General features: G+C 45.4%; 1 protein-coding gene across 4 annotated transcripts in view; it reads right to left on the bottom strand.

Moving 5' to 3' along the window:
* The window catches only part of syt1a (synaptotagmin Ia), a 252,729-nt gene that overhangs the window by 23,545 nt on the left and 208,194 nt on the right, over positions 1-20,990 (bottom strand). For 3 of the 4 annotated variants that reach the window (XM_061252641.1, XM_061252640.1, XM_061252642.1), the window contains 5 exons: positions 17,800-17,975; positions 14,036-14,170; positions 9,728-9,895; positions 7,794-7,961; positions 910-1,027 (listed from right to left, as the gene is read on the bottom strand). In XM_061252641.1, the coding sequence (XP_061108625.1) occupies positions 910-1,027; positions 7,794-7,961; positions 9,728-9,895; positions 14,036-14,170; positions 17,800-17,975 (765 nt within the window). The remainder of the gene's footprint in view (positions 1-909; positions 1,028-7,793; positions 7,962-9,727; positions 9,896-14,035; positions 14,171-17,799; positions 17,976-20,990) is intronic. The other variant, XM_061252643.1, reaches the window with a different exon arrangement.

Here is a 20,990-nt window from a genome sequence, read left to right as displayed (position 1 = left end):
GAGCAGCTGATCACAAAGTAGCTAATTTCCTCCTGTGCAGAGGCCATAGAGGAAAGTGATTTTTAAAGTAGAGGGTGTGGCCTGCACAGAAGGTCATATATGGTGATGTGAATGTGAACTTTGACCTCGGTGAGGTCATTAAGAGGCTGTTCTGTGGTTGTGACTGCAGGAGGAAGGCGCGCTGAGCAGATGTGTGTGTGATCTTTACTCCCACACTGCTGTTCACACACTCCCACACACAGCAGAAGGATTAGATCGTGTTAGAGGAGTGTTTCACCACCTACTCTGCGATCCCTTGGGGAACTTGGGTTTAAAACTGGTTTGGTTGATCGTGTCCACGTGACAACAATTTTGAATTAGTTGGCTGCCTGTTTGGAACTTCGATTAAAACTGTTTTGTACAATCAATAGGCTCAGGAACAGTATATTATTTTGGTTCAAGGTTCTGGAACTTTCTATTTAAGAGTGTCGGTTCACAAGTGAACCACCAAAGTAAGTGTAACGGCTCAGCTTTTGAAAAAGTAAACCGAACTTCTGAAGGAGTAAACTGAGATCGTTTAAAAGCAAGTCCACAGTGCTTCAGGGAACTGTGATTCTTTTGACAGGCACCAATTTCCCCTCTCTCTGTCTCTAAGTGCCTATTCTCCGCCATTTTCCCCCAGCCCAGACATCAAATTGAGCGTCGGCTGATTACGTCAAATCTGACTGCCGAACCATTACTCGCGAGGGCCCTGCCAGTGCTAACGCACAATCTTCTTCTCCAGCTTCACCAACTGCCGTTTTCATTCAAAAGCGGAATGAAGTTCCACAGTCCCCGGGTCTTATCTCGGACCGCCAATTCGGGATTGGCTGACAGAGCCGCCCGTCTTCGTGTCCCTCTCTCCGATAGGCCCCGCTGACTGTCACTCACCCGATAGGCCGCCGACGTCCATCTTCTTCAGGTTCTTGGCCTCCAGGATGACCACGGTCAGTTTGCCGGCGGTGGGCACATAGCGCAGGGAGAAGCAGATGTCCCCCAGCTTCTCTTGCTGTAAAAATAGGAAGCAGGAAGGGGAGGAGTTAGAGCACAAAGCAGGGAGGGGAGGAGTTACAGCTTGAACGATGGGATATGATTGACAGCATTGTCTCCAAGAAGTAGCATCTGTGAGATTTCCCGATTTCCCTTTCGGGACTTCTAAGTACCAACGCCTTACAGTGCAGGAAAAAAGTCAAGATTAAGTATTTTACTTAAAATCTTATTCCACTTACTTATGTGCTAAATAAGACAAAGCATTTGGTAATGAGGTGAGACAGCTTTATGCATTTGTAGATTTACCAATTTCTCTTGTCAAGCAAAAAACACCATAGTGTAGCACTGAATGCACTCACTACTGCTGTACATAAAAGTACTATTAGTACTCACAAGCGCATATCCACTTTGGCTGTTTTATTTTAACATTTATTGACATTTATAAATGCTAATGGGGTAAGCAGGCAGCATGATTAACAAAATGGAACAAGCTACTCACGAGCTCTGTGAAACAGAAGAAAAATACTGTGAAATCTCTTCTAATAAAAAGGCAATTTTCCCCACTACACAAGCCTATTCTTCTGACAAAGTGATGTGAATGAACTGGTCTTTTATACCGCACTTTCATTCTCTCTTTGAGGGATGTAATAGATGTTTTTAATGAAAAACAAAAACAAGATTTCATTTACGTATTTCCAATTTGAAGGTGATCAAGCATTGCATATTACTGGGACATTTATTTAATCCCTGTAAATGAGTGAAAGAATAGCAACACTGCAATTTCCAATGTAGTCTGCAAAATAACACGCATTGCCTGGCTCTTGACTGGACATTTGCAGAGTTAAATTAATATAATAAATTCAGCTCAATCACCTGGACTGATCTTCTTCGCCTGCATTAACCACTCATAATGAACACCAGTTTGACCCAATCCTGCTCTGTGCATGTGTGATGTCATACGCTTCTGATTGGTTGCCATGGTAAGGAAAGTTCTTTGTAGTGAGCGATTATGCAGTTTGGGCCCGTAGGGCTAAAGATTAGTCATGGAACAAACGCACGAAGAGAAAAGCTTTTGTGCCAGTGGAAATGGCAGAATACAGTGCAGGATTCCTATTGTGTGTCTCCCTCAACTGAACACCTAGCACTGAATGTGTGTATGCTTCCCTGTTTCAGTAATAAAATCTCAATATCAGGACATCCACATACTGTCAACTGATACACAATCTATCCATTATACAGATTACACTTTATTAGGTATTTATTAGACTTACTTTTTTTTACTTATTGGTCTTCTGCTGCTGTAGCCTATCCGCTTAGAGATTTGATGCGTACATGTCTACCTAATAAAGTGCTCACTGAGTGTACATTGACGTAGAATTAGTCATTCACCAAGGAAAATGTGTATCAGGCATCAAATACTAGAAATCATACATATCATCAAAGTTGTTGTTTTTAACAGGTATTTAATGATGTATTAAAACTTGACCGAACAGCAGCCATTCTTCTCTCCTGACACACAGCTGAGGGCAGGTTGGCCTGGGCCCGGCTGGTATAAGTACGGACACCATGGTGCTGTTAGATGCTGTTAACAGTGCTGAGTCAGCTGGGAACATTTTGATGTGATGGAAATGCTGTACTTTGGGAGATGGTGTCTTTAGAACAGAGGAGGGCAGTACAGTATATCCATTTGGACTGATTTGCAGGTGATTTGCAGTGGAACTACAGCACATATGAGTACAAGGCGGCAGGAGCAAAACACAGGTATTAGAAATATTACACTATACAATATTGACATTAAACATGTGTTAAGCCAAATGAGTCATTCAAAATATATATGAATTATTAATAGCTTTGGGTTTTCATACAGGAAGCTTCCTGGTCACATGCTTCTCACAACTACTATCATTTAAATGACGGCTCCATTCTGTGACACGGAGTGACATCACCATTTAAGAAGGGGTTTTTGTTCCTGGCTCGTCCTCATTAAAGATTCTGTTCAGAGTCATCACACAGAGCCGGGTCAGGCACCCCGGCATTGTGCCGAAACACCCCTCCAAAAGCTGATTAGTCTGCTCCTTTGTAGTCTCAGTCTTAACCTTCACGGTGATGCAGAGACGAGACTAATGAGTAAAACACTGGACAGGAGAGACTGCCCTTGGACTGCCCTGCTCACACAGGAGAGACTGCCCTTGGACTGCCCCGCTCACACAGGAGAGACTGCCCTTGGACTGCCCCGCTCACACAGGAGAGACTGCCCTTGAACTGCCCTACTCACACTGGAGAGGCTGCCCTTGGACTGCCCCGCTCACACAGGAGAGACTGCCCTTGGACTGCCCCGCTCACACAGGAGAGACTGCCCTTGGACTGCCCCGCTCACACAGGAGAGACTGCCCTTGGACTGCCCCGCTCACACTGGAGAGACTGCCCTTGGACTGCCCCGCTCACACTGGAGAGACTGCCCTTGAACTGCCCTGCTCACACTGGAGAGGCTGCCCTTGAACTGCCCCGCTCACACTGGAGAGACTGCCCTTGGACTGCCCCGCTCACACTGGAGAGACTGCCCTTGAACTGCCCTGCTCACACTGGAGAGACTGCCCTTGAACTGCCCTACTCACACTGGAGAGGCTGCCCTTGGACTGCCCCGCTCACACTGGAGAGACTGCCCTTGAACTGCCCTGCTCACACTGGAGAGACTGCCCTTGAACTGCCCTGCTCACACAGGAGAGGCTGCCCTTGAACTGCCCCACTCACACAGGACAGACTGCCCTTGAACTGCTCTGATCACACAGGAGAGGCCGGTACATCAGAGGTTAAACCCAGGTCCCTCACCCCATCTTCCTGCCGCGCTGTCATCCGCAGATTATCTGCAGTGCGCCTATCTATAGGCAGGTGTCACAGGAAGTGAGAAGCAGGGACCTGGTATCAAATCTGCTGTGTGTGACCGTCACAGGCCGCGTTTCCAGCCTGTTTGATAAGGAGACTATTTCAGGCTTCACGCATCCAGAAGCCTGCTAGAAATAAATAAATAAATAAATAAACACATAAAATATATAATCATGCTCATCACATGAATCCTAAAGAAGAGTGCGCTGTATTTATGAAGCTCAGTCAGTATATTAACCAGCGTTTGGCGTCAGGGGGATGTAAGGTTCAGCGCTGGCTTCCTGCGATGGAGAGCACACCGTGATGTCCCGCATATCAGAATTTCATAAGCGCGCTTGTTATGCGCGGAGCGTTGGGAAGCTCTATAACCATCTGACTATTTCCGTCACGCTGATTTAAATCAAACAAGGGCAGCGTTTTCCTATTAACTGCGGGATGAAGAGGATTAAACCAGGTTTGACAACTCATTTTAGCGGAGAGCAGCTATCGACTGCAGACGATTTCTCCAAGCGTCCCGTCGATAGGGTATCGTTTAGACACAGCAAGGTCAGTTGGGGAAAGGGAAAAAAAACAAAAAACAGTGCTACTGCTGTCTATTCATTTTAATCTGCAATCACAGAACAGTGCAGATGTTAATTATAATCTGCAAAAACAAGGCAGTGCAGCAGATGTTGAATATGGGATCACACTGATCCAGCGAACATTCAGCTCTGAATGCTACCCAGAATCCCCGTTATCTCTGTTCCCTCCCAGTCCCCGGTCTCCATCTTGTGTAATTGAGAGCACAGGATGGTCTTTATGGGACGTGAACAGCGTGAGGTGAGGTTTAAACACACTTCTCTCTGCTGGCTGCACTCAAGCCGGTGAGCCTTGCTGGTGTTGCTCACAAAAACGTGAGCAAATCCTGATGGCCGGACAATAGTGTAGTGGTTAAAGTACGTGACCGGGACACGGAAGGTCAGTGGTTCGATCCCCGGTGTAGCCACAATAAGGTCCGCACACCCTGCATTGCTCCAGTGGAGGATTGTGTCCTGCTTAGTCTAATCAACAGCTCTGGATAAGAGCGTCTGCCAAATGCCATTAATGTAATGATGTTGGTACATAAAAAAGGTTACTTCCCCACTTCTACTTCAATCACTACTCATAATACATGACTTACAGTCACATAATCTATAGTAATGAATCATTGTCTATTCTACGGAGACGCTGTTCGGTGTGAACAGACCTGGCCCCAGGCTCTGTACCTGGAACAGTATTCGCTCTGTATAATTTATAACTTGGACAATGGCTGGGCGCTGTAGGGACTAATTAGGAGACCTCACTAAATTTTTGGTTTGACACTGTGCTACAATAAAGCTAATCATTTGCCTTTGGAAGGACAACATTTCCTTAGCATCGACTGTTTGGGTTGGGTGGCAAGTGGATAGGCACTAAATGTGATTAAGCATTTCACTGAAGTGTCTGAAGTCTAGGATCAGGATTAGGTACACAAAATTAAAGGGTAAGTGCACATTTAGGATAACGCTCTTTTTTTCATGATTTTTCAATTGTTCATTTAAAAACGTAACGGGACTGAAAAGCCATCATGATAATTAGGCATTGAGAGCTACTCTTTGAAAAAAAACCTTTAATAAAGTTTATTCAACTTCGGATTGAGACTTCTACTCCCAACCAAGCATTTTCCACGGGCGTTTATTTTTCACACAATCACCTCGCCTTTAACTGTATGTTCAACACGCTCTCCGCAAAAAGCCCACATTCGCTCAATGTGATTCGATTCGATTCGAGTAGATGATCCTCATAAACACTGAATTTTATAGCGGTTTGACAGAAACACTGATCATCTCTGCGTATTACACTGCCTCCATCTTACAGCGGTGGAGACGGAAAGAGTGGGCAAAGCCCAGCGGCGCACAGCTGGCGGCCATTGCGGCTCTGTCGGCTCTGTGACGGGGCGCAATCAGCGCACAGACAGTAAAGGGTTTCTGAGGAGTCAAAGGGAGCGTGACGGGGTCGGGTAAGTGCCGCTCCGTTAGAGAGGCGGGGGACTGGGCCTGGTACTGTTCAGATAATGGAGGACATTCTGTGACCCGCTGGCTTTCAAAGACGCACTCAAGCCAGGGAGTCCGGTCGGTATGGAAACCTGCGTGTACATATGCACTCGCGCTCGCACATAAACACGCGTCCACACACATGCAGAGAGTATAAATGAAGCAGTTATGGAACTACAGCTGGAGATGTGGTATGTGTTTATTAAATCTATAATATCAATCATTTGAAAACAGTCATGGAACAGCTGTGCGTGTGCATTTGGTAATGATACCTTATAAGGTTGAATGTTATTGTTTTTTTATCAATTTGGAAAACTAATTTTAAAAAGTTAATCACAGAAAACAACAGCTGTGAGACTGGGTAAGCAGCAAATGTCCCTTGAATTATTTGTTCCTAGAAAAAAAATCTGAAGCAAACACGTGAATTACCTTTATTACCAGCAGGATTGTAACTCAATGTGTTTGTGCTTGATGTTGAATTACACAGCGCTAAATATTTCACCCTTCACTGTACGCCTACGCGAGGGTCTTGGCTAGGGGAAACCTCGGCACATTCACAAACTTTCTCATTAACCTTTACGCTAACCGGCCGTCGCCCAAAAGAACATTTCCATGGCAACCGTGTCGGAGTCCTGCGTGCCATGGCATTTTCCGGGAAAATTGAATTTCTACGCAGGAAGTCACAGTTTGATTAATGACACAAAACTGTAACGGCTGTTTGCTTCTGAAAGCCGCACGGATGTGACATTCGCATCAGGGGTCGTCGGGGATGGTATTACAGCGCTGGAGATTCTGACATTCTTTTGCTGTTTTTTAAAAGGAATTTGTGTGTGATTATGGTACAGTGGCGTAGTTAGAACCAGCAGTAATTCACTCTCACAGAAGAAGCTTGAGGCCACTGGGGTTGTTGCTGCGTCATTCCCACAGACTGGAGTTGGCTAACCCTTTTGAAGAGTAGGTTTTAGTGTTCTAGGACAACGTTTCTCAACTCTAGTCCTTGTGACCCATTTGCCAAAAGGACCAGGAACTCACACACCTTCATTCATTCATTCATTCATTCATTCATTCATTCATTCATTCATTATCTTAACCCGCTTATCCTGAACAGGGTCGCAGGGGGGCTGGAGCCTATCCCAGCATACATTGGGCGAAAGGCATGAATACACCCTGGACAGGTCGCCAGTTCATCGCAGGGAACACACACCATTCACTCACACACTCATACCCATGGGCAATTTAGACTCTCCAATCAGCCTAACCTGCTTGTCTTTGGACTGTGGGAGGAAACCGGAGTACCCGGAGGAAACCCACGCGACACAGGGAGAACATGCAAACTCCACCCCGGCCGACGGGGATTCGAACCCAGGACCTCCTTGCTGTGAGGCGGCAGTGCTACCCACTGCACCATCCATGCCGCCAACTCACACTGATTTAATGAATCAAGGGCATTTTTGGTGGTTTGATTGGGTGAGTCAATCAGGTGTGAGAGTTCCTCGTTACAACAAAAACCTTCTGACAAGTGGGTCCTGAGGACTGGAGTTGAGAAACACTGTTCTAGAACTCCATGGCTTAGAGTTAACAGTGATTGTTACATCAGCATTAGAAAGTTCAGTTAAGAACATTGTAATTCCATATTTCTGATCCTACACCTTAAAGGGTAACTTAAAGCAGGAATCTAGAGTATGTGGCGAAACACAGCATACAACATCAGTTTGACTGTATTGATGATAAGTTTCTGGTCCTCCTATTAAGTTCTCAATCATATGAAAGAGATCCTGCATCCTGATTCCCCCCTCTAATCTTTTCACCTCCCCAACCTTTTGACCTTTGACCCCCCTCGGCCGTCCTCACCTCCTCCTTCTCGGCGCTCAGCAGGTCCCTCCACTCCTCGGTCACGTGACTGAAGTCCACCTTGTTCATGGGCACCTTGACGTCACCGATGGCGTCGTGTTTGGAGAAGCGGTCGAAGTCGTACACAGTCATGACCAGCGTCTTTCCTCCGAGCTCAGTGTAGGGAACCTGAGGGGTCCAAAGAGAAGGGGGGGGGGGGGGGGGGCAGCTCAGTGAAGAAAATACAGAGTCTAGAGGGGTGGACATCTAGGTTCAGAGCCGTTTTGACATCAACAGATGAGGAACCCAACATAGCTCAGGCTTCACCTGGTGTAAAATCAAGCTTGAAATGACCAGCTACCAGCAGTTTCAAAACATAGCTTAAGCTGGTCAAGTAATGTTCCGTATGGAGCTGGTCTGAACTGGTCAACTAGCTACCAGCTGTTTCAAAGCCTGCTGTAGCTTGAGCTGTTTTTTCCAGCAGGGTATAGCCTGGCTACATGCTAGTTGGCTAGGAAACTTTTACTTTTCAACAAAATGTAGTTGGCTTTTCACCTGAAAGCCTCGACAGCATTTCACCAACTTTTCAAAAATTTTCACTGGTAGATGTAGAAAAACTTGATTGTACATGTTTGTTTGATTTCAGATCCCTATATCCCCACTGTAAAGACTATATCAGACGTGATTCACAATCCTAGTAGAGCAATTCACCGCTAAAACTGACTACCTTTTCAGTTCATCTCGTGTCGTAACTAGTAAATTGACCAGCGCAACTGACGTAAATTGACCAGCGCACGCACACACACACACACACACACACACACACACACACACACACACACACACACACACACACACACATACACACACACACACACACGCCATATAACATAAAGCATCACACAAGACAATGATTGGCAAGTGGCCTTATCTGCTATGAATTCACCAAAGGCCTGCTGGACATGTGCTTGGGTGAGGGGATAGAACGCTTCCTTATACCTTCCAGGAATAATCATCTCCGCAGCGAAAATTCATTAAACAGATTGGAGAGCCGCGCTGCGTAGGGCTTGTTACAACAGCCTGACAAGCCGCCTGATTGGCTAGAGAGGAGATAAGACCAGGGATTTGCCATTTTGTCCTTGACAGTATCATTGTCATGTTATTATGTAGCTACTTCATCGCAATAATGGAGGCAGCCATAATCAGATGACGAAACCACCGCTATTCAGTGTGAATATATTGTGGGCTTTATAACCTCTAAATTTAGCCACGCGAGAATAGGCTGCACTCAATGCCATCTTTCCACAGTTATTATACACTGATGGCTGCCACCTGTACTCTCTCCACACTACGGGCCTGTTTGTTGGTTTTGATTATTAGTTCTGAATTACACATGAAAGGCACACAACGCCATTCAGTCATTCCGAGGGCAACGTGCGCCTTTGTTTGGCTAATGCACCTGTCAGCTTAGAGCAGACCGTAGCATATGTCAGGCAGGTAATCGGTCAGGAGCTTATCGATGCCCCAGCTGGTGACTGTCGTGGAGAGGAACACCATATGACAGGCTCGCAAACATCTGCGGATCTGTAACACACTGTTAATGAGGCATTGGGAAGAGCAAACAAATACACGTCGGAAAAAACAAACACCTGCCACTAGATCAAGGAGAGATAAAGCAGCTGGTGAAAGGGGCAGATTCTAGGACAGAAAGCCGGCTTCTATTAGCCGTGGGAAGAGAAGGTTTCTTTGGCATGTCAGTGAAGTCCAGTAAAGTCCATTGCTTTACCAGTAGTGATCGTTACGTCAGCATTAGAAGGTTCAGTTAAGAATTTGAGCTTGTCCGGTGTATTGGAACCTATGAAATACTCTCAAAAAGTCAAAACCCAACCTTCTGGTCCTCTTGGTTGGCTCAACCATTGCCAGAAAAAATTGTGTGTTTTATAGAAGGAGCATACCTTGAAGATGAACTGCTCATTGAAGCTGGGGTTGAGGGTCTTCCTGTGCACCTTGGTCTCAAACTTCTTCTTCTTGTCAGGCAGCAGGTACACTTTGACGTAGGGGTCCGAGGTGCCGCCCATGTCCATAGCGGGAAGCTCAGCCGCTTGGATGATCCCCACGATGAGCTGGGGGGGGGAATGCAAAGACAACAGGGTTTCAACGGCACACTCTGGGCTGACAGCACCACCAGGGGCCTTCACCCCCATCGCCTCGCAAGGGCTAACCGCTAACACTCACACCCCAACACCATGGTGAGGCTAACTGCTAACACCCTACTGTTACTCCAAGGCCAACTGCTAATGCTCACACTCCACCAATACACTGAGGCTAACTGCTAACACTCACCCTACCATCACTCCAAGGCAAACCGCTAATGCTCACACTCCAATGCTACACTGAGACTAACTGCTAACGCTAACACCCCGCCACCATGCTAAGGCTAACCGCTAATTCTCCCCCAGCCCAGCTTTGATTAACTCCCAATGTACACTTTAACTTTTTTTACTTTACTTTTTACTTTCTCACCACGAGCCTCTGGCCTAGCAGTCCCCAGCACTGGTATGCACAACTAAAAAACAGGCTATAGCAGGGTTTTCACTTCAACACTAATTTGGGACACCTGATTCTACTAATTAGTAACTCTAGCTGTTCAATAAGTTGCTTTCTTCGGGTTGGAGTGAAAAACCTCCATGAACAGGGCTGGGCAGCTCTGGGGCTATACAAAAACATGTGAGCCCCATAAATAAAGTCTGCCTGGCTGTTCTATTCCTAGCCTACACTGCAGGGTTTCTGAAGACTGATTGACCTGCCAATCAGGGCAGCTCCTGCTTGGCCTCTAGGGTCAGCCAGTCAGCCAATCAGCCGCCTCATCAGACAGCCATCAAGGGGAAATCTACGGGTGAGCAGGATGTTTGGGCGCAGCGACCTGGTTTCTCACCGTATACTGTGAGGGGACCCAGTTCGGACAGTCTGGGAAATTTTTGAATCAAGAAATAAAGCTCGTAGCTAGGGGCGGGGGGGGCGCCCCCTACAGGAAACGATGAGCGATATGGAAAGGCGAGTAGGCAGGGGTGTACACAGGGACCAGACCAAACCAATCACAACACCGCACATATTTACTTCCAGATACAGCACACATGGCATGGCATGGTAGGGAATGAAAACAAAATGGGGATGATGAAATTGTTAATCCCACCCCCCAAAAACCTGTACGTGCTAAAGCTTAGCTTCCCTACAAGACCACTGGTTGGAACAAAAACAAGTGCATTCACTGGACACTGTTTTAATCGCCACTGGTTTCACTACCTACAGTACTCCCTTCTTTCACTCAAGTTTTCAATGGTCTTCATAGTGGACGTATCGTATTAACTGCAATGGCTATCTTCTTGGGATCACAGTTCTCCAAACACCAAGTATCTGTCATCATGCCATGTAATACAATAATGATTTATCTACTGGACAAAGGATCTTCAGGGTACCAATAAGATGTAAACAATCATTGATCACAATAAAAAATAATCTACAATTATTACTGGCTTTGTTGGCAAATGCAATACATTGCTTCTGCCATAATCAGTTTAACTGCCATTTAAAAACTATAATACCAACAAAGCTATAGTTGTTAATTAAAAGATGAAAGGCCGCGTTATAGCCTTCATCTATAACACATTCGGAAAAACATGGTTTGTTATTTGAGAACAAAGTATTTCAGAAATTAAACATGAATTGGAAAATTATCTATCAAACCGTGGTTTCTTTATCTGGAAGTATGCAGCTGCCTACATGTTCTTCTGTGAAGAGTTCTAGCTGTGACTAGCTGTGAAAGGACAGGTTCGGTGCTATTATGACATATAATACGCTTACTGACTTCGCCTATATGTATCTCGGCTTGATGTTCACAGTTATGGATAACAACCCTGTTATGAGAATTGCACATTATATAACCTCTGTTCGGTAGACCAAAGACTTTCACACTTATTGTACATCGCTTCGGATAGAAGTGTCTGGAAAAGGGGAGGTGTCGAACAGCAGGACTGGTCACGACCACCATCCCCAAGCCCTCATCAGCTCCTGAAGGTTATTTCCCACAATGCATTGGCTTCATTCCTCAAGCCCCACGAGCAGTAGGTACATCCAGTGTACACAGCGTGAGACTTGGTGCATATGCAAACCATCACCATCATCATTGTTCTTACTGACTCCCAACAACATGGCCACATTATATTGTTGGCTGCAAAATGTCATGGGAACTGATTCGTAAAAAGCCTTTCATTTGAAAACAGCCTTGGTATTTGAGTTATTTTGAGGTCTGTCGTCATCGTCACTTCCTTCTGAAATGCTCCGTGCTGAGGGAGAAATGTGCATATTGTAGTTATTTGCACTGCATTGGCCTCCCTGTGAACCCATTAAGAGGCAGCTGAAAACCTTTAGATGCAAAATGCAAAAATGAATCATAGCTGTTTTTCCTTTTGTACACAATCCGACTCCTACGCTAAGCATTGGTAATATTCCCGCTCAACACCGCATCCGTGACGGGAATCGTGAGGTGGACCTTTCTTAAACGGGTGCCAGACGGATCAGAGCTTTCTCCATGCCGCTTTGGGCCAGCTCCTCTCTTCAATCCGCCGAAGGTTTTAAAAACACACAGAAAAAAAAACTGCTTTTATTTTCTCTTCTGTCCACACCGCCTCGCTCTGCTGGACCGGAAGAAAAGGCTGAAGACTTTTAAACAAAGTGAGGAGCGAGCCTCACGCTCCCCTCTAAAGTCCCATAAGGGTGAGGGGGAAAAAGGGCGACAGTCTGCCAAACAATTACCTGGGCCACACCGTTTAATGTGGGCCCCAAGGACAGCCGTTCTCCTTGAAGTTGGAGCTCTACAGGGCGTTCCCAGTGCTGGCAGGCCTGTTCTGCAGGCAGAGGCTGGCCCCTTCTGTTCTGCTGTGGGTCTGTGCAGTGGTTCCGCTCCCTGTAGTTTCCTCTGAAGCTGTACTCCTGCCGTACTTCAAAGCCCAGCATGCCTTGCACACGCCCAAGATGGCGGGGCACATAGCCAAGTGCAGCCTCACATCTAAATAAGCACAACGTGTAAATTCTGCAGAATACTGCTGGATTTTCGAAATATTATCTAGTCTAGCTGTACAGGATATATACAGTACTCCTTCCCCACAATATAATACATATAATACATTTTCTTTTGGATTTTTGGAATCAGAGAAAAAAAAATGTCACTAATCAGAGCACAATATTGAATAAATAAATAAATCAATCCCAAAAGGCTTTGCCGTTTGCACTTCTTGTAGTGGTTAGGAGAGTTTTATCTTCATTGGCTCATGGTATAGTCCATATTTATATATCGGTATATGAAATATGGAATTATGAATGCTCAATGCCTGTGAGCAAGACAAATCCTTCATGTTTCTTTTGGCGTGTGTGGGCAGGAGGGGGGGGAGTTGTTGTTTTAAATCCGGGCAGGAGCGCCGGGCACAGGTGGATGTTCACGGCCTGCCGGCTGTGTGTTTACGTCTGCGGGCGAGCGGGAGTCACAGTGGAGCCACGCCGGGCTCAGACGCTGCCGCCATTATCTGCAGAGGAACATCTGCCTCCTGGACCTGTCTCACGTCCTCACGTCGCTCCCCGTTAAGACTCATCGGCTGTGAGAGAGAGCAGACGCAGAACCCCGCCTCATCTCCACCCCGCGTTTCTGTTCTCCTGCTGCTCTCACACCGCCCGCTCTCTCTGAATCTCTCAGAATCTCCACGCTCCAAAATCCTGAGGATTGTGGCTTTGGAAATCAGGGGAAAGGGATGGATGGCTCTCACAGAAACGTCCGTCTCTCAATCAAAGCTAACGCCTGTTAGCAACGTGATCGCATAGCCCAAAAGGAGACGCCGTTGAGTATAAGCTACGTATCAGACCTGGGTCAAATACATAATTGTTTTGGATTTAAATACTTTTTAAATACTTTTTCTGTTCTCGATTGATCATGCCTGGTGCAATTGAGCCAACCAAGAGGACCTTTTTATAGGTTCCAATACACCAGACAAGCTCAGTAAAGCGTTTGAATCCAAAACAAGTACGTATTTGACCCAGGTCTGCTCTGCACATGACCTGGGTCAGGCCGAGGCACAGGAGAACCCGGGTGAAAGTTCGACTACAACAGAAACAGACAAATGGAGCGATGGGGGAATGGGATGGAGGCATGGGTGACTATACTTACACAGGGGGAAAGGACACACACAGGAGGCGTTTCTGAGGCGACTCCTTACCTGGTTCTCGGTGAAATTGTAATCCAAGGACCACTGTAATTTGCCCAGTTTCTCTTGCTCCTTGGGCTCGGCCTCTTTCTCGCCGTCGGTCAGCCCTGTCTCTGCATCATCATCATCATCATCATCCTTCAAGGCCTGAAGGAGACACCCACCAACAGTCAGTCCTGGTGCGGCCGCCGTCGCCCAAACCCGGGCCCGCTCCCGAAACGCTGCCGCTATCGGGGAGCAAGCGCTAAAGACACGGCGAGGTTAGCGCCCGGACATGCTCAGAGATGCACTAGCCTGGGGGTCACGACCCCCGTGTCATTCAAACTGCCAGTGAGACGGTTGGGCTAAAGCGATGGCCAACGAAATAAACAAAAGTACATGAGATAGAAAATACGGTTCGGTCCAAACGTGAGACGATGTTAAAGGGCTGTGTTCGCTCCGTACGGACGTAAATACTCTCAAACCTCAAATCCATATCAGATTCACGGCGTAGGAATCACAGCCCTTTAAAATTGTGTCGCTGTCCAAATACTTATGGACCTCACAGTAGGCATTTGGGTGATAAAAGTATAAAGTAAATAAGGTGGGGGGATGGGGGGGGGGCATTGTTGCTATTTCTATCAGCTCACCTTGTGGAAAAAAAAAGTATAAATACATAATAAGTATATGAATAAATAAAAAGTGTTTAAATGTCAAGGAAGGTAAGCGTGAGTCCCTGGCTAACCTTGATCTGGGGATGGGGGGGGGGGAAGGCGGCAAAGAATGGGTGGGGGGGGGGGCAGTTTATCATCAGGTCAGCATGCGATTGAAGAGGCAATCTCATCTCAGTCTCAAAATGGCTTCCCCCTCCCCACCCAGGTCATTCAATGCGAAGTTGCCTTTCAAGAAGTCAGACCGCTGTTCGGACATGCAGGGCATTCTGGTAGTATGGCACAGTGTGAGTTCCCCCCCCTCCCCCCTTTCGGTCGTTTGGCTGGGGGAACAGTCGCATTGTCACGCGCTTCAGCGGCGTTAGGTGGCCAGGGAAGCCTGACAGCAAGCGTCATGCCAGCGGAAGGTGTGGGGGAGTGGGGGCAGGGTGTACGTGAGCTGTCCCTCCCGTTAGTCGGCCGGGTCGCTGGTGCGGAAGCAAAAAGGCTGAACTCGTTTGAGTATCTTTTCTCGTCCTTTTTCCGGTTTCTGTTTTTTTGATTATTGCCCAACTGAATACTGAATAACTTGTCTGCCTCCTCTGTGTGAATTTGCACAAAGAGAGTGCTTAAGAATTAAATATGGATAAGCCCAAATATGATTTGCTGGCCTAGACACTGTTTCTATGATACAGGTAAAGTGGAGACGATTTAGCATTTTCAGATTCAATCACGGGTCCACAAAGAGGAGCAGAAATTGCAGATAAAATGATTAAGACCAGCTGCAAACAATAATAGTGATAATACTTTAGCTTCACCTGTTTCCCGGTAGTTTTAAGATATTACTTAGCTATCGTGTTTTTGTTCTTGCATATCACATACTTTTGTATGCAGCCCTGGGTAACGTTAGCCAGCGACAGTATTAACAAGCAGTATGACTGTGGCTGTCCAGATACCATGGCGTCCTTGTAAATAAAGGCTAAAGTTTAGTTCGTATAAATGCAAATGGTACTGTCTGTTTGTGTCTTTCCATTGAGTTAGGCCAACAGGGGACGGTGAAGCATGAACACCATGTTTTTTTGGTGTCATATTTTGTGGCTGAAATGTCCACATATTCTATTGAATTCTCATACTATAATGTATAGCATTTGTGCTAACCGGTAGCTTAATCATTGGGCACTTTGCTTGTGGGTGCCTTTAAAAAAACAAAAAAACAACAGTAATAAAAAAAATACAAATCAAAGCTTGTATACAGCGCCAGGAAATGCTTCCAAAGAAAACTCAAGTTAGTTCAACCTCGTTGAAGCCGCACCGAGCAGTCATGTCTATGTGCATACGTAGATATACACATATTTTCACATATGTGGATATGCAGGTATTGTATGCATGATTACATTTTTTGTTTTTGTTTGGTTTCTACGGGAAAAAACATGTTGTCAAGAGGCTAAGGTCAGAGCAGCAGGCTTAGAAGATCCAACAGCGATGGGACCTACCAGCAGGTACAGAGCCGCACAGTCACCAGACACAACACACATAAGGAGGACATAGAAGGAAGAAACACACATTAAAACAACCATAACACAATGTTCCCACAACATTCTGGGCATACCAGGAGAAATGACTACAGGATTTCGAAGGCCTACGGGTCCTATAACGTGTTCACGGGCGTTTAGCTGTGCGCCCAGTTTGAGATGTGTCTGTGGTTTACAACTGGAGTAACTGACGTCCAGTGATAAAGGTTTAAGAAATGAGACCAGTATAACATTCGAAAAGGCAAATGTGCAATCAGCAAAAGGTTCTGTTTTGTTTGATCCCATTGTGCATGTATATATGTGTTTGCACATGTGTGAATGTAATTTGCAAGCATTTAACACAGGGCTTGATTACTATTTGAAATACACGGGATCAGTTTTGAGGGTTATCCCACGTATAGTGACTTGAATAAACATGTCACTCGATTTAAATATAATTTGCTCATTGAGACACTGATGTGGCAAGATTCACGCCTTCATTATAACGCAGATTTGGTCAAATTTTGATTGGAAACTGACCGCACTAATAAACTGGACATGCTATGCATACAATGGCTATGCACACAATGATTTGAAGGCTGCTAATTAATGTACTTAGCATATTAGCATTTGACATTGAACCCCATGGGAAAAGCTTAGTTGGAAACTCATGCTACGCTAGGATGAACTTATAAATGCTCGTCACCTCCAACTAAATATTTTCCCTGGGATTATTGAATCATACGGTAGGTGTACAGTAATGCACAGTACACAGAAGAGCCGTTTCATACGCCTTCACAAATGGGGGCCACGGTCTCTGTTTGAGCAGGAAATAAGATGGCCGCAATGGCCTCAAACCCTGTATTAAATGGATTTAGCCAATTAATCTGTCAGAAGCGCAGTGCCACAAAGCCCCCTTTATGCAATTAGTATGCAAACAGAGGTTAGAGTTTATGTGTTCCATATCATGATCCCTGCGCCTCTCAAAGGGGGTGGGGGGGGGCTGAATTAATGCACCCCCATCAATGTTATTACCTCTCGCCATTTCTCTGGGTTAATACCGATTTCATTATGCAGCAAAAGCACACTCAGTACTGAAACAGGTCAGACATTTATTAAAGGGTATTTTATCCACAAAACTGATAACGAGTAGCGTAAAGGCAGCACTTTGGAGCCGACTACAAGGCATTCTCCCGCTAACGTCCCGGAAGAATGCAACCTGGAGCCCAAACACGTGAGTGAAATTCATTCATTCATTCAACGAGCAAGAAAAACAGTGAACAGGGCGGTAAACAGTCACTGTGTGAGACATTTTCACTATACGAAGCTAATCGTGCCTGCAGAACATCTTATACTTATCCTAATGCTATGAAGACATGCATGCCCTAAACATGGAATCATAAAATCAGGGACTGCTGACAGCTCATAAACATTATACTGAACATACATCAACTGCCCTTAAAAGCAGCAGTAATACAGCAAACTTGCTTTAATGTGAAATTACTTTGCTATTCTGCGTTAAACATCAGCGCCTAGGTGTGTTATCACTACATTGGGTCAGTATGTGTTAAATAAAGCAGGAGAACGTGCAGGTGAATCGGTGAGACTCCAGGACTCGGGACCTGGGCCTGTTTACCTCTGTTTTCCCTCCATCTTTCACGTCCTTCATGTTGATGGCGTTTTTGCCGCCCTTCTCCTTGCCCTTCTTCTTGTTTTTCTTCTTGAAGATGCACTTCTTGCAGACGCAGAAGCAGCAGGTGAGGATGAGGAGCACCGCGACGAAGGCTATGGCCATGATGGCCCATGACGGCACTGCGGAGGGAGCACGGGCGCTGGGTTACAACGAGCAGGGGGACTCAAACCTGGCCCTCCAATCCAGATCCGGCCCTGCTTTTCTTTTCTCCCAGGAAATTAGCTGTTACGTTACGATACAATATGACACAATATACTTTGTTGTCCCTGTAGGAAAATTTGCTTTGGCCTTTGTGTGGCTGCATTGAATACTGCAACCAGCGCATCAGTTACACACAACACATATCCAACGGTATAAATAGTACACACAGGTAATTAGTGCCACAGATTGGCCAGCCTATTATCATAGCTGTCTCTCATGCACAGACAGAATGGAGAACATGCAGTTCCCAGCCCTCAGGACCGTGATTGGAGGAACAGGGTTGAATGGGAGATGCTTTTATCCAAAGTGGCGTATAGTAAGTGCATACCAAAGGTCACTGGAGCAATTTCAGAACACAGGTCAGATAAGGTACAATTCTCATAAAATATCAGTTATACATAGACATGAACATCAAGTCCAGCTCAAATTGCAAGCATTGGCTAAGTCAGTAAAGTTATGGCAAGCCATTTAAGAAAAGTGAGGGATGATTATAAGAGATATGATAAGGAACTACAGCTTCAAGATCAAGTGTTACATGAAAAACATTATATATGGGATCATTTACTACCATTAATATCACTTCATCCAGTGTGAATCGGGGAGGGGACTTTCTGTGATGCTTTGTCCTCAATCAGTCTAAGCAAGTGATGTTTTTTTTGGCAGCGATCAGAATCAGTGGCAGGAACAGCCGCGGCTCATAACCATACACAGAAATCATACAGTGACTCAGCCGCACATGAGAGCAGGTGACAGAGAGCTGACATTTCACCGGAGGAGCTGCTGTCAAAATGGAAAATTCCGATACGCTTCTAGCGAAGTCTATAATTTACAAAAATATCAGTGATCATCACATTCAGAAGGCAGCCATTGTCTTGCTCATATCTATTGCCTCAATTTGCGGTCAAAGCTCGGATTCGGTAAGATCAATTTCGGTATGCAATTATAAACTGTGTAATTGAAGCGAGAGCATTTCATTTCAGTGCTTGTGATAGATATTCAGTAATGCCGTATACCTCGGTATATAAAATTACCAACAGTGTTATTTCAAGACCGTCCAAACTGTTAACGCACCATTTTTAGAATGGATGTATTAATATGCATATCTGACACTGCTTAAGGACATGACATTGATATACACTGCACACGTGAGGTTAAATTATTAATATATTAGAAGTGATCCTGTGGACAAGTGGATTAGTGGATTAGGCCCACTGAAGTGACAGCTCAAATGCAGTGTGTTGGCTTTATTCCACACTATGAAGAGCAAACCCAAGATTTAAATATTGTATCTGCGGACCTGATGTCAGAGGAAGGCAATCCTTTGAAACAGCCCTACAGTGCAGTTGAAATTTCTGCCAACTGAACAGTCAAATATGGTTTAAAGGTACAATAGGTAAGATTTTTGAGTTAAAACATTGTTACAAGACCATTTTAAATCCCTTCCCATCATTGAAAAAGGTTCACTGACATGTTGACCCTCTGCCTGTGTTTATAGTCGTTAAATTCAGGTTTCAAAATATACAGGCCCGACATGCTGTACCAAAACATTGTATAACTGTACAACAATTCAAGCTCATTGGTTGAAAATGGGTTCTAACTGCCACAGCCAATGACGTTTCAACATCAGCACATTTACAGGGAAGGGGGAGGGATAAACAGTGGTGTGTGTTGCTGCTATTCCTCTCTTGGCCGTTTGAAGTCCGAAATGACCTATTGTACCTTTAATATAAGGTGATAAGAGGTGATAAACTGAGCTAGGTACAGTATACTGATAGTGACTGTGGCTGCATTCACCATGTAAAATGTCACAGAAGAAGAAAATGTCCACCTCCAGCTGCCCGTGGTATTTCCTTCAAGCAGCTCAGCCCGACTCACTAAGATGGCTGCCGACAGTGTCAGGTGCTAGCTGGCCCACGTCAGGCTTCTTATCAATGAAGATAGACTTATCTGAAGTGCAGAGTGGATGAGGGCTGTTTGGAACGGCTAACTGAGGGACAGAGCGCGTTTGGACAATTCGTCCAAGGAACGATAGACGCCAGCCTTTTCAACCTCGCCCAAATTAACGCCGATCGCAGAACACCTGGCAGCTAAATCATGTCCCTTTGAGAACACGCGACTGGATTCCTTAGAGGAGAGGGGTTTCAGGAAGAACCACTGGTTCAGTGTAACTGATGGCCGTTGTAGAACAGTGTACGGTTTTCTAATAAATTATGTTGACTTTATTTTCCATAAACATTCCTGCATTTTAGGTGTCATGTGTGTGCGTGTGTGTGTGTGTGTGTGTGTGTGTGTGTGTGTGTGTGTGCGCGCGCGTGTGTCTATTCTGCATATTATGTGATAGATCCTACTGGTATACTCTCTGCTACTCAAGTGATTGACTGAAATATATTTGGGCCCTTATAATGTATTTTGTAAACGTGGACTGAAATAAATAAGGAACTGTTTAGATTGCACTATAGCATATGACAAACAGTAATAACATTTGAGTCATATATCTATATGTGGTAACCATGGATTTTGATTTGCAACATCCCGCAGGGTAGGGACGAAAGACGAAAAACAAAAAACAACATTGAAATTCAACACTGGCAGACATTTTGTTCAGCTTGAGGAACACAAGTGGATATCAATTTTGCCCTCTCAGTGGTAAAATGGTGGCGGGGCTCAGACAAGTGGATACCGCAGAGGAGCGTACCATGAATAATTCCGACTTTGGCGCACTTCTGAAGCGCAGAGAAACTGTGGTCTTGCCACGAAGACAGTTAAAGGATCTCATCTGTATGAACACAGCCATTACGGAGCTATTTCAGTGCCGTCACCGCTCACGGCTGGATCAGGGATTAGAGAGGGATTGTCAAGTCCTACACGACTACATGCCAGGGGAATAAGGAGGAGGAGGAGGAGACGCCAGGCCCGCACTGCTGAGGTAATTA

Source organism: Conger conger, chromosome 8 (genome assembly GCF_963514075.1).
Source record: "Conger conger chromosome 8, fConCon1.1, whole genome shotgun sequence".
NCBI classification, from domain to species: Eukaryota; Metazoa; Chordata; class Actinopteri; order Anguilliformes; family Congridae; genus Conger; species Conger conger.
The sequence above is the reverse complement of the archived record's forward strand: the minus strand, read 5'-3'. Positions and strand labels throughout refer to the sequence as shown.